General features: G+C 34.1%; 2 protein-coding genes across 3 annotated transcripts in view; both read left to right on the top strand.

Moving 5' to 3' along the window:
- The window catches only part of LOC110026003 (ras-related protein RABA5a-like), a 21,537-nt gene extending 15,047 nt beyond the window's left edge, over positions 1 to 6,490 (top strand). The window contains exons 2-3 of one of the 2 annotated variants that reach the window (XM_020726738.1): positions 2,281 to 2,661; positions 5,975 to 6,490. In XM_020726738.1, coding sequence (XP_020582397.1) covers positions 2,319 to 2,661; positions 5,975 to 6,309 — 678 coding nt within the window. In that variant the 5' untranslated portion in view covers positions 2,281 to 2,318 and the 3' untranslated portion in view covers positions 6,310 to 6,490. The remainder of the gene's footprint in view (positions 1 to 2,280; positions 2,662 to 5,974) is intronic. The other variant, XM_020726737.1, reaches the window with a different exon arrangement.
- A 4,986-nt stretch (positions 6,491 to 11,476) lies between these two features.
- Positions 11,477 to 16,858, top strand: part of LOC110026001 (ABC transporter G family member 35-like) — a 9,155-nt gene continuing 3,773 nt past the window's right edge. Inside the window, 13 exon segments of the mRNA XM_020726736.1 lie at positions 11,477 to 11,975; positions 12,079 to 12,199; positions 12,318 to 12,406; positions 13,786 to 13,870; positions 13,959 to 14,118; positions 14,364 to 14,440; positions 14,529 to 14,582; positions 14,666 to 14,756; positions 14,868 to 15,169; positions 15,253 to 15,534; positions 15,611 to 15,930; positions 16,015 to 16,175; positions 16,493 to 16,596. Of these exon segments, the coding sequence (XP_020582395.1) occupies positions 11,659 to 11,975; positions 12,079 to 12,199; positions 12,318 to 12,406; positions 13,786 to 13,870; positions 13,959 to 14,118; positions 14,364 to 14,440; positions 14,529 to 14,582; positions 14,666 to 14,756; positions 14,868 to 15,169; positions 15,253 to 15,534; positions 15,611 to 15,930; positions 16,015 to 16,175; positions 16,493 to 16,596 (2,163 nt within the window). The 5' untranslated portion in view covers positions 11,477 to 11,658.

Genomic DNA, 16,858 nt, shown 5'->3' with positions numbered 1-16,858 from the left:
GCGGGAAGCGGGAGCGAGCGGCTCGTCTGTCGCGCACGAGAGGGAGGAGGCGGGGAGTGCGAGCAGGAATCTTCGGCGCAGGGAGGAGGCGAGCTTCCTGATTGCAGCGACCGGAATAAAAAAAAATTGAGCGAAATGCCAACGGAAGAGAAGAGCTCCGGGCAGGCAGAGGAAGTCGACCCCGAAGGAAGGAGCCATCCCTTCCTTTTTAGAATTGGAGCGGGGCAATAGCCGTTACTCTGGAACGATTGGGCGGGGAAATAAAATCATTTCCAAATGCAGGGGCAGGAAATAAATGGAAATAATTAACTCTTGAATTAATCTTAATTAAGACAAAAATTAAATAATCCATTTGAATTTTGAAATTTGAATTTCAAATTTAGGTGAGCTGGTGCCTAGCCCGCGTTCGGCCCGAGTCCAGCCTGAATCAAACTCGAGTCGGACCTGAGTTAAGCCCGGGCCCGCACACCGCTAAAAAAAAAGGTGCATCGATATCCGTGCAGTTCGCGCGAGTGTGGAACCACAACAATATGGGTGTCCTTTCTAGCTAAAGTAGACGTTCTGAACGCGTCAGCGCGGTCCGTTTCGTCATCCGAGGTCGTTCGAGCGAGTTTGCCGACGGGCGAGTCGATTTATGCCAAAATTGTGTGTGATGCAGTGAGTGCATGAATTGCAGCGTTCGTGAGTAATCGAGTCACAAAGGGTTCACCTAAGGTTGTTTGATCCTATAGGAACTCATTTTCGGGCTCTCTACATGTTGGTCCTTAGCCCTTGCAACTAAAGGTTGAGTGCTTGGAACCACTCATGCGAGTTCTTCACAAAAATGAGTCAAGAAGTGGCTTGAAGTTCTACGGGAGGTAGGCTACATTGCTAGTCCGCTAGGATGGTCAATAAGAACTCCTAAAGCTAGATCCTAGGTTCTAAGAGTAGAAGACTAAGACCTCACTAAAAATGAGGTCAACAGATGTGTGATAGTATATTTGTTTTACTAAAAAGATCAAATGTTACGTGAGAAAAATAAACATATTGATATTATCATTTTATTCATGAAGTTATAGTCATGGTAATATTATTACAAGCAAAATTAGCATTCATGATATTATTATCAATATGATGACTAAAACCCTTTTAATTGGAAAGTTTGAGCATTGCCTAGATATGATTGATACTCATTGCTGATCCCTAGAGTTTTTAATGGAAAAGATTGAGGATGTTCTATCAAAGATTAAAGGTTTATTCCGCATTCTCTTGAAAATTGCAAATTCATGTCAAGGTAAAGATTATTAAACTATGTACTCAAACTCTATAGGCCACACTCACCTTAGTAGAAAATTATGAGTACACAAATTGAAGTCTTCTACCATTGGATTAATCTTATTATAGCCTTTAGATTGTTATTCGTATGCGTTTGCTTTATTGACCCTTTTGTAGAAGTCTATAAATGTCTGATTTCTTTGTACAACAAATATCCCATAGTTTTTCCTCATCTGTGGTTTTTCATGTAAGATCTCTAGGTTACTTTTTTTTGTTATTTTGTTTCTCTTTGTTCATTGCACCAATTTCATGACAATTTTACGTTCGATGTTTTGCGCTGAGTTAGATATTTTGTATGTAGTTGGAAGTGTAAGAATTCTCATTTAATTTATTAGTAGTTGTGCTCATGCTTGCAGATTTGCATGCTATGTCGAGATTATGATCAGGGAGTTCTAGGGTAATGGATTTTCTGGGTTGTGTTTAAATCTCCTCATTTTTTTTTTGGATATTGCTTGATGCTTCTTATTTATAATTTTGTAGTTCTAGCCACGGTTGGTTATTATATATAAAACTTGAAATTACAAGATAATCACTTAAATTTTAATTGGATCAAAATCAAGGCTGATGTGCTCCAACTCTGCAATAGCTCTCTTGAAAAAAAAATGATTTAACTCAAAATATATCATATATGCAGATATATATATGTTAACACGTGCAGAACTTATATATCAAGATTAATTTTAATTAATCGACTTAAATCAGGTTTAAACTCAATTCAAAATAGAACTTTGTTGGCGAAGTGTTTAGCTCTCTCTCTTTCTAGAACTTACCTCGTTATTACCTCTAGTTTTAGCATCGAGGTATCTGGGCTTTAATTTTAGTTTTCCTGTAAGTTTCCTCTTCAGACTGCTCGGTGTCACGGAATCTTGATTTTTGTATGTTTTGAACAAGCCGCTATGCTGTTATTAATTTTTTGTTTTTGTGATTTTCTTTGTATGGCATCAATAAATGCACAATTCTACAAAGAAGCATCAAGATTATCTTAAATTTAAAGGCATTAAAGGATGGCGTTCTATTCAGAAGAAGATGAGCAGAGTCATGGTTATCTTTTTAAGATAGTTCTGATTGGTGATTCTGCTGTTGGCAAGTCAAATTTGCTTGCAAGGTTTGCTCGGGATGAGTTCTACACAAACTCCAAGTCTACAATAGGCGTTGAGTTCCAAACTCAGAAAATGGAAATTGATGGGAAGGAGGTAAAAGCTCAGATTTGGGATACAGCAGGCCAGGAACGTTTCAAAGCGGTGACATCGGCATACTACCGTGGTGCTGTAGGAGCTCTAGTGGTTTACGACATAAGCAGGAGCCAGACTTTTGATAGCATCGGCAGATGGCTTAACGAACTGCACAGTAAGATTTGTTTTCATTTTTGTTAAGCCTAAGTTAAGTTCGTTTCTCTTTCTTTATAGATAGTTGATGCTATGCATGAGCTGATAGACTGTCATTCACGCTGCACGTGATTTTTTGGCCCTAACATAATCAATGATTTGCCTCTGGTCTCTAACGAGGCTTTTCAGTTAACATGGGGCCTATTTTTTACAAATGCGTGCAAATTTGGTCTCAATTGGAGCCCTAGATTAGATGTGGGCTATAATTGAGCCAAACCGAGACGTGTATACGAAATTTAGTTTGATCATACCATTCATGTTTGATTGAAATTTGAGCAGAGTTTTCACATATATGATAGGACTGGCCTTTTTGAATTTTTTTTTTCTATCATCATAGTTGGCTTGCCACATTAATAAATACTTTTTCAAATATAAGCAAACAATTTGGAATTAGTATTTGGCTACTTGGCTTGAACTATAAATGTAATAAATAAATCATGAGCAATTTTTTTTGCAATCTATAACATAAATAAATATTTGCAAGTTTGTTCACTGTAATAAGAAAATAATAAAATGATTGCATTAAATCAATATGCAGATTCCTAAGTAATGAATTAATTAATTTGAAAAAAAAGTAAAAAGTTGAAGAACAAAGAAATAATTACCTAGATAAAAAGTAATATGCAAATTCACTAATAATGTTATTAATAAAAGTGATCAGCATTTAACTTTTTTGCTTAAAAATATTAAAATTATCGCTAATGACTTCAAACTAAATCTTATTAGTAATAAATTTGTACCTCAATATTTTAAAAAATATTGAAGGATATAATTGCTTAAAAATAAGTTTATTTCATTAAGGACTTGGCTTATATAGTGCCTTACAACTTTATTACAAATAAATCCCTAGACTTCTATTTAAAAATAGAACCCAAAATTAGATACAGATCTCAACAATCTCCCTCAAGATGACAAAAGATATCCACTAAGCTCATCTTGTCACATAATTTAGACGAATCTAATAAGCTAGGTCCTTTGGTGAGGCGGTTTTACTCTCCCTGGCTACATGACTTAGCTTCAGTAGTACGGTATTCAACTTTTCCTTGATGAAGAACCTATCAAACTCCATGTGTTTGGTTCTATCATGTTGCACCGGGTTGCTGGTAATGTTGATTGCTAACTTTTTGGTCGCACGACTACTTCCTTTTTGCTCCTTAGTCCACCTTAGCGCTAACAATAAAGCTCTCAACCACATCATCTCAGAAACTCCTCAGGTCATGGCTTTATACTTGGCCTTTGTTGTTGAACTCACTTCTATTGATTGTTTCTTGCTTTTCTAAGGGACCAAGTTGCCCCCTACGAACATGCATTATTTTAATGTGAACCTCCTGTCATCAGTGCAACTTGCCCAATCATAGCCACAATAGCGTTCAATGTCTATATGCACATTATTCTTGAAGATCAACCCATTCTCTAGTGCACTCTTCAAATAGCTCAGAATCTAATACACTGCGTCCATATGATCATTCTTTGGATCATACATGTAGCAACTCACCATGCTCACTGCAAATGAGATGTCGGGACTAGTGTGGCTCAGATAGATTAGACGACTCACCAATCTATGGTACCTCTCACAATCAACGAACTCTCTTGCCTCCACGCCCTGCTTGGCCTTGTGATCAATTGAAGAGACCGCATGATTGCATCCCAACATGTCTCGTTTCGTGAGGAGGTCCAATACATACTTCCTTTAAGATAAGACCATTCCTCGTGGTCCACAGGCCACCTCAATCCCATGGAGGTATCTAAGTTGTAAGGTCTTTCACCTCAAATTTTTTGTGCAATATTATCTTTAATTGAGCAATCTATGTCACATCATCACCAGTGACAATCATGTCATCAACATACTCAACAAGCATAGTGGTGTTACCTTCATGTTGTCAAAAGTACACCGTGTGGTCGGCATTGATGTGTTGATATCCCATGTCCACCTTGCCTTTCAAAACTTATCAAACTATGTTCGAGGTGATTGTTTCAAGCCATAAATGACTTCTTGAGTTTGCACAGCATGCCCACTATCTGCCCGCGTTGAATTTTGGTTGTATCTCCACATGCATCTCCTCCAGTAATTCACCATGAAGAGACACATTCTTCACATTGAGTTGGTGTAATGTCTACCCACCATTCATTATCAGAGAAATCAATATCCTCACTGTACTCATCTTCGCTGCTATTGCAAAGGTTTCGTCATAGTCAATGTTATACGCCTGATTGAACCATTTCACAACCAATCGTGCTTTCTATCGCTCCACCTTCCCTTTCGGATTTTGTTTCCTTGTGGAAATTCACTTTCACCCAACTACTCTTTTCCCCGCTGATAGTGACACTATATTCCATGTTCGATTTTTAGCGAGAGCTCCAAGCTCTTCACACATGGTTGCTTTCCATGTGGGATCCTCCTTAGGTACCTTAGACTTTTCCTAAGTATAATGATGATGATGAAAATAGAGCACAGCGCTGCCCTTAAAACATGTCTATAACGGAAAATATAAGGTCCATGTATGCCATTTGATATTTTGTTCGCCTAGATTTTGACTGGATTGGTTTGGCAAATATTACAAGTTTTTTTGAGCGACTACAAGAGAAATTAAACGTCTATTTAATTTATCTTTTCTTTCTTCTGGAGTTTTGTTTATATTTATATTCTTTTGATACTCCGACAGTCTGACGCCTGCTAATAATCTTGGTAGCTTGAAAGATGAATGCTGCGTTTATTTTCAAACTCTGATTTTATCATAATTTTTTTAAATTTTTTAAAAAACTTCTTATAATAAAAGCTTTCAAAACTAAATGTATTAGAGTGTGATAAGTATAATTGTAAGAAGGATATTGTTTGAATTTTTCCAGGTGGAGAAATTTATAATGCTTATATAAACTTTAAAAAATTTGGATTCTTTATATCAGTTTCTTACAATCATCTCAGCTGAACGCTATGCAGTATAAGCATTTTATGTTTTTGTAACTTTGTTGCCTTTTATTTACGGAAGATTTACTTACATACCACTTAATTCCTATGTATTTACAGATATAACACCTAAACCTTAATTTTTACACATATGCCACCTTAACTATACATAAAAAGGTGCATCTCATTTTTTAAAAGTTAAAATAATGGAATTGTTGATGTGATAGAAAAGAATTGGGTGGTATAAATATAAGCAATAAGGTTTAGATGTTAGATATGTATATACATAAGAATGGTGTGCTATGTATGTAAATTTCCCTCTATTTATTTGTTCAGGGAATGCTAATTACCCTAGCTAATAACTACACAGCATACTCCGACATGAACGTTGTGACCATCCTTGTTGGTAACAAGACTGATCTCAAAGATGCGAGAGAGGTGAGCACCGACAAAGGCAAGGCTTTCGCCGAAGAGCACGGCCTCTTCTTCATGGAGACCTCTGCCCTCGACAACTCAAATGTCGTCGCCGCCTTCCAAACCGTTGTCAAGGAGATATACGACATACTAAGCCGAAAGATTTTCCACTCCCAAGAGATGAAGAAAGATGGGAGTTCGCTCGGAAGTGGGAGAGCAGTCATTCTAAGAGAAGAGGATGACAGGGAAACCTCAGGAGCTTCAGGTTCCAGGTGCTGTTCTTTTGGTTGATGGCAATTTTCATAACTTGTTGCATTCATCCATTGTTTCATTCTTTAATCTATTATTACAAGCATTTGTAAATGGATTGTATGCTATTTATCATAATAGGAAATATCAAGATGCCATTATGTTGAGTTTTTGTACAAAACATAAAAAGTTTATGTTTACATTACGTAATATGATCATGAATCATGATAGCAAATTTATTGAAATTTCCTTCTTTTTTTTTCTTTATTCTCTTTTTTATATGCACATTTTTTACTTATATTTTCTATAGAGAAAACAATGGTCATGATTTTTATTTAAAAAAAAAAAAAGTTTTTTGTTCAATGTTCTTAAATTTATATGTAAAACATGCAAATTGAGATGTTTTGTTAGTTGTTTTGCATGAAAATGATCTTCTTTGTTCAACAAGCAGTGCTGGATTATTTTGAAATTTCATGCAAAATTTGATTTAACAATTTGAGATATTATTCAAATCAGTGCATCTGTCTTAATTTAAGGCCGCAAAATCAACATTGATAGCATGTTAAAGGAGAAAAATATAGAAACAATGTTTGTCTATAAGAAGTTTCTTCACACCACATGTGGGGTGGTTCTATTTTCTTATAAACTTATTGACTTTCATGTAGTGATGAATCCAAGACGATTTGAGGGGGTTCTTTAAATTTAAAACTTAATTTCAACTTACTAATTCTAAGATTTGTATAGAATTCTAAATTAAGTCATATTATGAATGTATTAACAAATTTATCATACTTAACTGAAATAGATGAAGTGTTATGAGCGTATAAAAAAGTCAAATCTATTTTGAAATATTAGCCTTGACTAATTGTGTCGTATCTACTCGTTTAGAATTAACTATAAGTTTTTATGGAGCCTATGTATGTATGTATGTATATATATATATATATATGAATCAATTAGAAACAACTCAACTCTTGTTATTTGAGCTTACAAGCTTCTCTAATAACTCTTATTTTCTTTATTGAGTAAGGTGCCAAAATAGTCTTTTATCATTTACATGGGGTCGTTTTAGTCTCTGGCTTACATAAGTGCCAAAATAGTCATCATACTATTTAAATTGGAGTTGAAATAGTCCATATGAAAGACTATTAGAGCTCAATTTTAAAATAGTTTAGGACTATTTTGACATTTCTATGAACTCTATGACTAAAATAACCTCATGTAAATAGTCTCATGCATGGTTCTGAATGAGAGAAATAAGTGAGGAATCTTCTTTTCGACTCTTACTATCCCACTATAGTTTCTATTACTTCGCAACTAGCTGCTTCAGCTTCAATCACGCGAATTTTTTATATTCTTTTTTTTTTCTCATTTAATAGAACGATCCCATCTTTTGCCAATTTCTTCATACACTCGACCCATCCAATCTGATTGGATGCGCTTCTCAGGAACTATATCGACACTTTACTCTTATGGATTCGTCCATAATTTGATAATAAATCAAACTCTTTTTATTTATGTATTTATTTAGAAATCTTTGTAGATATGCATTGATATCAACACATCAATGACCTATCCACGTACCCCTTAAATGTAAGGCACAGCTTTGCTCGCCTATGTGGGATTGCGGTGGTGTGAAAGCAACTGAGATATATATAACTCCATATGTTGTTATACATTAATGCTTATTTAGTGTAAACATCGCGTTATATTCTTAAATTAATGTCAAGTTTAAATTTCTGAAAATATAATTATTTAAGGGGCATTTACCTTACATAGCTCACAATTCTATTGTATTTACATATCTCACACCTAAGCTTTTGTATTTACACACATAGCACTCACATCTTTAGGAATCATTTACATACATACCACCCAATTCAAATGTATTTACATAGCTAGCACCTAAACTTCAACTCTTGCATCATGAAAATTTAAAACTACTAAATAATTTATAATTTTATCAAATTTGCATTAAAAGATATCAATTAATCTGAATAATCTAGAACTTAAAAGTCATTATCATGCGTACTTTGATGCAAGAAGAAACTTAAAATTTCTAAATTTGAATGTTGAAATTTGTAATTTTCCATTATTTTAATTGAATATTCAGTCCAATTTATTTATTTATTTATTTATTTTTGATTTCACTGTCTATATCAACACATTACAGTCTTTCTATTTCTAATTAAAATACTTCTCAAGGAAAGGTCCATTTGGTAAGGTGAGAAGTCTCATCGAAGATGCATGCAATGGCACGTGCTCCATTATTGATCTATAATTTAATTTAAATTTATGACAATCTTTTGTCATTTGTCTTTATATATATATATATATATATATACAAGTTTTAAGTATTAAATATGCAAATGCATAAGATAATGCCATGTATGTATATATTTAATGATATTAAGTCTATGAATTATATCTTGGACGATGACTTACAATGACTATGCTAAGAAAAAAAAAAACCAAAATATTTTGATATAATTTGCATCATATTATAAAAATTTAATTTTTTTTTAAATAAGTGGAATCCATGAATAATCTTGTATTACACTAATACCACAATAAGTTTAATTTAAGCAGAAATTTTCTCATTAAATACATCTCTCACCATTCACCATTATACTTACTCTCTAGATTCTAAAATTATCTCATGCTAGTTTGAAATGATAATGCAATGAAAATAATTGTTAAACGAGGTCCTAATTAATCTCAAGAATCTTCCATTAAAAAGAAAACAAAAGTTGCATTAAATGGACCTTTACATACCAAGACAAATTAATTATACCAAAGTTCATGTAAGAATCTAAGATTAAAATTTTGTTGACAAAGTTTCTAATACTTTCTAATATCAAGATTAAAATTATACTTGTATAAAGAACAAGTGCCAACACGAATCTTGAGTATATCTAACGATGCGGACGGGACAAGTCATATCAAAGGATGGTCTTCCGACAGAAGACATAGAGGTTCACTTGTCTAAAGGGATGTATTGAGTTTTGCCGACTGAACATATCAAGACCAGGGCTAACCAAAGCAATCGAACATCTGAATCTGAGTGATTCAACCAACTCAAGGGAGAAGTTAACCCTTTGAATCATACTATTCAACAACATACATCCAACATTCTCCCTGAACTTCATAAAAAATCACTATGATGAGTCTCAGGCATCCCTCAGGACCACTTCGTCTTAGGACGACTATCTATCAGACTATAGTAATTTACCTATGCTCGATAACCTAGTTCTGCTATGTCGAATGGAGCTTATTATTAAGGATTAAGGGTCAACAACAATAACTTCTGTAGGCAATAAAGGCTCGATTTGGGAGGTGTGAGTTGTGAGCCACGCAAACCGTTGTTTGTCATATAAGCCATAAAGACATACTGCAATGAGAGAGCTTTAAGAGTTCAATGAAAAGTCATTGTATCGTGAGTTCAACAATTGTAAGTATTTACTGCGAGATGCGACTTGACACCGTATTCTTGGTGCATTGTTGCACTGTCTTTAGAGTGCATTGTTGCACCATCTTTGGTGTGAGTCATTATACCATTTTAGGGTTGTGTTGTTCCGTAGAATACCTCATTACTATGCAAATTACACCAGAATTTTGTAGCGCATATTATGATTTCGCAAAGGTCTTTCGTTGCAATGAGTTGGGGCCGGCCGACGGTGGCCAAAGAACAGTGGTTGGCAGTTGCAGGAGTGAAAAACATTCGTCAAATTTTCGGTGTATAAACACACCGTACTTTGGGTCCTTTTTCCCCTAGTCCTTCTTTACGAGATATTTGATTTAAATATAAGATTGCCAAATTTGGAAACTATTCAACCTTTTAATTTGACATCAAAACTCTTCAAAATACATATTAGATCAACTTTGGAGTCATCGAGCCCTTCTCTTCGAACTGGTCAGTTCGACATTATGCTTGCTGAAATCAAAGTCCTGGATGATCTTTAATTGAAGTTTAAATATTTGTTGCTAAAAAAATTGTCTTGAGATCCATATTGATGGATAAAAATTTGTTGAGAGCATATTAAGCATAATTCTTAAATAATATTGTATTTTTACCCTAATATCACATTAAACTTATAAAAGATTTAAAACTTATGTGATCAAATTTTAATCCGAACATAATTTATCCACTTTGAATACATCTTTCACCGGTCATTATCATACTTACTTTCTTGATTCTAAACTCATCTCATGCCAATTTAAAATGACAAAGCTATGAAAAAAAAAAGGGTTAAATAAGGCTATAATTAATCTCAAGAACCTTCCATTAAAGAGAGATAAAAAAATTTCATTAAATGGTCCTTTATATACCAAGATAGATTATACCAATATTCATGTTTAAGATTAAGCTTAAAATTATATTAACAAACTTTCTACTACCTAACAATTTAGACTTTTCAAAGTTGAAGGTCTCAGCAGAGTTCTTAATAACAAATTTCCATTCATTTCCCAATTTATTACTCCTTCAAATATATTAAAATCAAAATAATGATGGGGACTTTGATTTAAAAATAAAGGTGAGAGTACAAAACCGTTTTAGTGTTAGAGTTTATAGAATTACGACTATTTTAAATTTGAGCTCTAATAGCTATTCCTGAGAACTATTTCAGTTTCAATTAAACGAATTTAAGAATTAATTTAACCGTGCTATAAACTTCAAGACTAAAACGGTCTCATTCAAATGATTGGAGAGCATATTAAAATTAAGAGCATCTTCATATATATCACCCCATTCCTAGTTTACATGCCTAAATGTTATATATATATATATTATATATATATATATATATATATGTATATATATATATATATAATTTCTGAAAAATAGAATTAAAATTTATTAATCATTCAATGGAATAATTGAGGGAAGCTTTTCCAAATTAATGGGACACGTGCCCAATATGCCCCCGTCGGCCGCCGCCCGATAATTTGGCCAAATTAAATATTTGACCTCCAGACCGTGAATTTCTAGAGAGAAAGAAAACGCTGTCACCCAGCAGACCGTTGAGTTTTTGCTTTCAAACGGATGGTATTTTAGAGAATAATTTAATTATTGAAGGATATTATGGCCAGAAACACCAAAATTTCCTCACAGGTGACACTGCTGGTGGGCCCCGATTACCGGAAAGCCCAAATACCCGTCCATATAAACGCAGAAAATACACGCTTCTAGAAACCGGGAAAGCCCATACACGTTTCAGTCTTTTCTTTCTTCTCTTTCACCAACCTTCCCCCTCTCCTTTATAAGCTCCCTGTTTCAAACCAAGAATCCATTAACAGGAACCAATTTCTCTCATCTGTAACAAGAGGCAGAGAAGCGGATAGAAGAAGAAGAGGAAGAAGGAGAAGGATACAGTAAGAGAGAGAGCTTCAATGGACGCCGCTGCGGTGGCTCGTTTGGGGAGCACGAGATCAGGAAACTCTTCCATTTGGAAAGCCGATGAAATCTTTTCAAGATCGGCGCACGAAGAAGATGACGAGGAAGCCCTAAAATGGGCTGCTCTCGAGAAGCTCCCTACCTACAACAGGTTGAGGAAAGGCTTACTCACCATGGCGGAAGGAGGGGGGAAGGAGATTGATATAGAAAACCTAGGATTTCAAGAGAGGAAGGAGTTGTTGGAGAGGCTGGTGAGAGTTGCGGAGGAGGATAATGAGAAGTTTCTGATGAAGCTTAGAGACAGAATGGATAGGTATGCAATTAATTACTATTTGCTGAATCAATTGCTCAGATTGCTTCATTTCTTTTTGTAATTAGTTAATTATTAAATTTCTTTTGTTTGTGCTCATTTTTAGGGTTGGGATTGAGCTTCCAACCATTGAGGTGCGGTATGAGCATCTCAGTATTGAAGCGGAGGCATATGTGGGTGATAGAGGATTGCCTACACTTTTTAATTCTTTCATCAATATTTTTGAGGTAATCATTAATTTCTTTTAGTTTGCGAATGCTTAATTAAGAGATTAGAAGATGAAATTTTAAATTACAGGGACATGGATACTGACGTTGATTTTTTTTTCTATGTTGCTTGATCAAGAGCATTGCAAATCGCCTACATATATTGCCAAACAAGAAGAAGCCTCTAACCATCCTTCATGATGTCAGCGGAGTCATCAAGCCCCGACGGTATATCCAACATTAATTTCAATTTATTGCGTTTCTTTGAGATATCTTTCTGTTAGTGTTTTATTATTATTATCATTATTATTAAACGTAATTATGTTGATATTTGGTCAATGATTTTTTAATCGAGTTTCCAGAAGTTCTGTTGTCCGCAATAATTTTCTATGACTGATTAATTTCTTGATCATGCTATATTGAAGACGTAACTACTTTGCCCGCTGTAACAGAACCAAATTCAAGGAGAGAGGCGTGGCCAAATAAAAAAGAAAGACTTACAAGAATACCACTCAATTTTTTTATATTTACATTTCTAACATCTAGACTTCAATTTTTACATACATACCACTATACCTATGCTTGAAAAGGTGTATTTCACTTTTTAATAGTTCAAATAATGGTATTTTTTATGTTATATGAAAGATTTTGGTGGTATAAGTTAAAAAAAATAAAATTTAGGTGTTAAGTACGTAAATACATAAGACTTGGGTGGTATGTATATAAATGCCCTAATAAAAAATTAAGATGTGTATTTTAAGTTTAAAACTTTCTTCTTCTTAAACTTTTAAAACTATTATAATATGTTTATTAAACTAGCTAGGGGTGTCAAAATGACTCCTTGTCCGCGAATAGGTAGTGTTCTGTTCGTTAAGAAACTCATGTTCTATTCATTTCTTAATTTAACGAGTCAAACACGAACAAAGATCTGTTCATTCGTGTTCGGCTAGTTTTGGTTCAAAATACTACTAATCAATTATCTATATATATGTATATATATAATATATTGATAATCAGTATTTTAAAAATATTTAATTGACTACCAGGCTACAAAGTTTTATAATCAATTAAAATTATTAATTAAAAAATAGACTAAAAATATATTAAATTATGTTTAAATGATGTTTTAATATTAACAATTATATTTAAATCTTGCCCAAACCCTTAGCATTCTTTAGTTGCGAGATTAGGGTTGTCAAAACAACTCTTTGTCCGCGAACAGCTCGTTTCGGCTCGCTAACCAAACGAGTCGAATACGACACATTTTTAATGTGTTCGAAATATAAACAAACTGAACATGAACAATGATATTTTTTAACGAGCCGAACAAGGCTCACTCTTGTTTGGCTCGTTTACACCCCTAAAACTAACAATGCAATTAATATCAAGGAGTTTAGTAAAAGTTCAAGGACAGGGCACCCCGCACTCCTATAATTCAATGTTGTGATAGTTACAAACAACAATTTTCTCCATAACAGTTTTGTAATTATTTTCTAGACAACAACTGCACCAAACAGACGTGTGCCAAAAAATTAGAAAATATCTTTGATTATACAAATTAATATCAAGCCTTCTCTTCTTATTTTTTTTTCTTCTGTGAATTGTAGGATGACGCTACTGTTAGGACCCCCTGCTTCTGGAAAAACTACTTTGTTGTTGGCTCTAGCTGGAAAGTTGGATTCTGATGTCAAGGTAACAATTAATCCTGAATAAATTAATCCTAATCAACATAATGTTCCCATATCTAATTTCTTTTCGGGTTGTAAAAACAAAATTACAGGTTTCAGGAAGAGTGACTTATAATGGTCATGGAATGAATGAGTTTGTGCCCCAAAGAACAGCAGCCTATATTGGTCAATATGATCTACATATAGGCGAAATGACGGTTCGAGAAACTTTATCGTTCTCTGCTAGGTGTCAAGGAGTTGGCACTCGTTATGGTAAGTATAAGTTTCATAATATTAAGGCGTCTTTTGGTGTAATAGCTGGATTCTCCTTTGAAAATTTATATTTAAGTGCTCTCATTATTGTGTACTTTTGATATGAGTTATCTCTGAGGAAGTTACAGAAAAATGTAAAATTATGAAGTTCAACCTGATATGGGTTGGGCTGGGTCAAAACAGACAATCTTGCAAAGTAGATCTTGGTTGTTATAAATGAGTCATCTATTTTTTCCTTATTGCAGACATGTTGGCAGAGCTAGCAAGAAGAGAGAAAGCTGCAAATATCAAGCCAGACCCTGACATTGATGTTTTCATGAAGGTGAGATTTTTAATCCGGTGTTTATGCAAACAAAAACTATGTCAAAACTTTTTCTATCATTAACCAAGCTATTTTCAATAATCTACAGGCAACCTCAATGGAGGGACAAAAGACCAACATTGTTACTGATTATGTTCTGAAGGTATATTAATGTTGCAACAATAATTGATTAAGTTAATTCTCTCTGTAATTCAATATTAATTTAATATTGTTGATTGAATGCAGATCTTAGGTTTGGATATCTGTGCCGATACAATGGTTGGAGATGATATGATGAGAGGTATTTCTGGAGGACAGCGGAAAAGAGTCACAACAGGTAAAAACAACAATAAGATGAAGTTCTCAGTTAATAATACTCATACCAACTTACTTCTCTGCTGATATGAATCACTCATTTGTAATTTGGATTGCAAATCTATGAAAATAGGTGAGATGATTGTTGGACCAGCAAAAGCCTTGTTCATGGATGAGATATCGACCGGCCTTGACAGCTCTACGACTTACCAGATTGTGAACTCACTCAAGCAATCTATCCATATACTTGATGGCACAGCTGTTATTTCTCTACTTCAACCAGCGCCCGAGACATTCGACCTCTTTGATGATATAATTCTAATATCTGATGGTCAAGTTGTGTATCATGGTCCCCGCGACCATGTGCTAGAGTTCTTCGAGTCACTCGGTTTTAAATGCCCAGAAAGAAAAGGAGTTGCTGATTTCTTACAAGAAGTGGGTTCTAAAACCACAAATTTGCTTATATGACCTTTTCCTATTTTGATACAATAGATAAAATTTGGGATATGACCTTGTAGGTAACATCAAAGAAAGATCAACAGCAGTACTGGCAACGCCATGAAGAGCCTTACAGATTTGTCCCCGTAAGGGAATTTGCTGAAGCATTTCAATCATTTCATGTTGGAGAGAAACTAATAGAGGAGCTTTCTATCCCATATGACAAGACCAAGGAGCACCCTGCAGCTCTAACAACTTCAAAATACGGTGTAAGCACTAAGGAGCTTTTAAAAGCTTGTTTTTCAAGAGAATATTTGCTTATGAAGAGGAATGCATTTGTATATGCTTTCAGAGGATTTCAGGTTAGTATACACTTAATCATTAACCATATATTATTGATTAATTGATAATTACTTAAAACAATTTTACTCTGTGCAGCTCATGATGATGGCAACTATAGCAATGACTCTCTTTCTAAGGACTAATATGCACAGAGACAATGTCTCTCCTGATGGAGGAATTTATATGGGCTCACTTTTCTTCTCGATTATCATGATCATGTTTAATGGTTTCTCTGAGCTTGCATTGACAATATTGAAGCTCCCTGTCTTCTTCAAGCAAAGAGATTACCTCTTTTATCCTGCATGGGCATATGCGATTCCGACATGGATACTAAAGATTCCTATAACTGTTATGGAAGTTGGTGGTTGGGTGTTTCTCACTTATTATGTCATAGGATATGATCCTAATGTTGGAAGGTGAAGACTTTAACTAGTTTTTTTGTTATTCCGTGCTACTAGTGTCCTATTAATTATTTGACAAAAAAAAAACATTTTTTGCAGGTTTTTTAAGCAATACTTTATACTATTGGCTGTCAATCAAATGGCCTCAGCTTTATTTCGTTTCATTGCTGCATTGGGGAGAAACTTAATTGTTGCCAATGTGTTCGGATCTTTTGCATTGTTGGTGATGATTATTTTGGGTGGATTCATTCTATCACATGGTACTTTCTGACAACTTTTGATCTAAACTTATGGTATTATTTGGCTGATAAAAGTAGAAAAAGGAATATTGTGGAGGAATGGATTCTTTTAAAAAAGCCTACTGCAGATATTATAGAATCTTTTCTTTATAAAAAAAGTCTAAGAAAATGCTTTCTTATCTCATTTTAAAATATTTCTTCACACTGCAAAAACTTTCAAAAAATAAATAAAATAATGGTCTAAAGTGGTTTGACGATTATCTAAAAAGTGAAGTTGTAAAAAGCCAGTCTCTCGATTTGATGTTACTCAATTGAGTAATATTTTTTTGTGGTTACAGATAACGTGAAGAAATGGTGGATATGGGGCTACTGGATCTCACCTCTTATGTATGCCCAGAATGCTATTTCAACAAACGAGTTCCTTGGCCACGCCTGGAGCCATGTAAGTAACATCTCTAGTTTTCTGAAATTTACCAAAATAAAGAACAACAGAACCATTATTTTTCTACTGCGCATAAAATTTCAATAACCAGTGGTTGGAGCATGATACAATATTGGGAAAGATGTTACTATAGACTATGTTAAATAGACTAATGAAAGCAATATATATCTATATTATCTATGTCTATATATATATATATAGAGACATAGATAATATATATATATATATATATAGAAAGGAAGATTTACGGTGGACAATGTAT

The sequence above is a fragment of the Phalaenopsis equestris genome, unplaced genomic scaffold, assembly GCF_001263595.1.
Source record: "Phalaenopsis equestris unplaced genomic scaffold, ASM126359v1 Scaffold000347, whole genome shotgun sequence".
Classification (NCBI taxonomy): Eukaryota; Viridiplantae; Streptophyta; class Magnoliopsida; order Asparagales; family Orchidaceae; genus Phalaenopsis; species Phalaenopsis equestris.
Note: the sequence above shows the minus strand (reverse complement) of the source record. Positions and strands in the feature narration are given on the sequence as shown.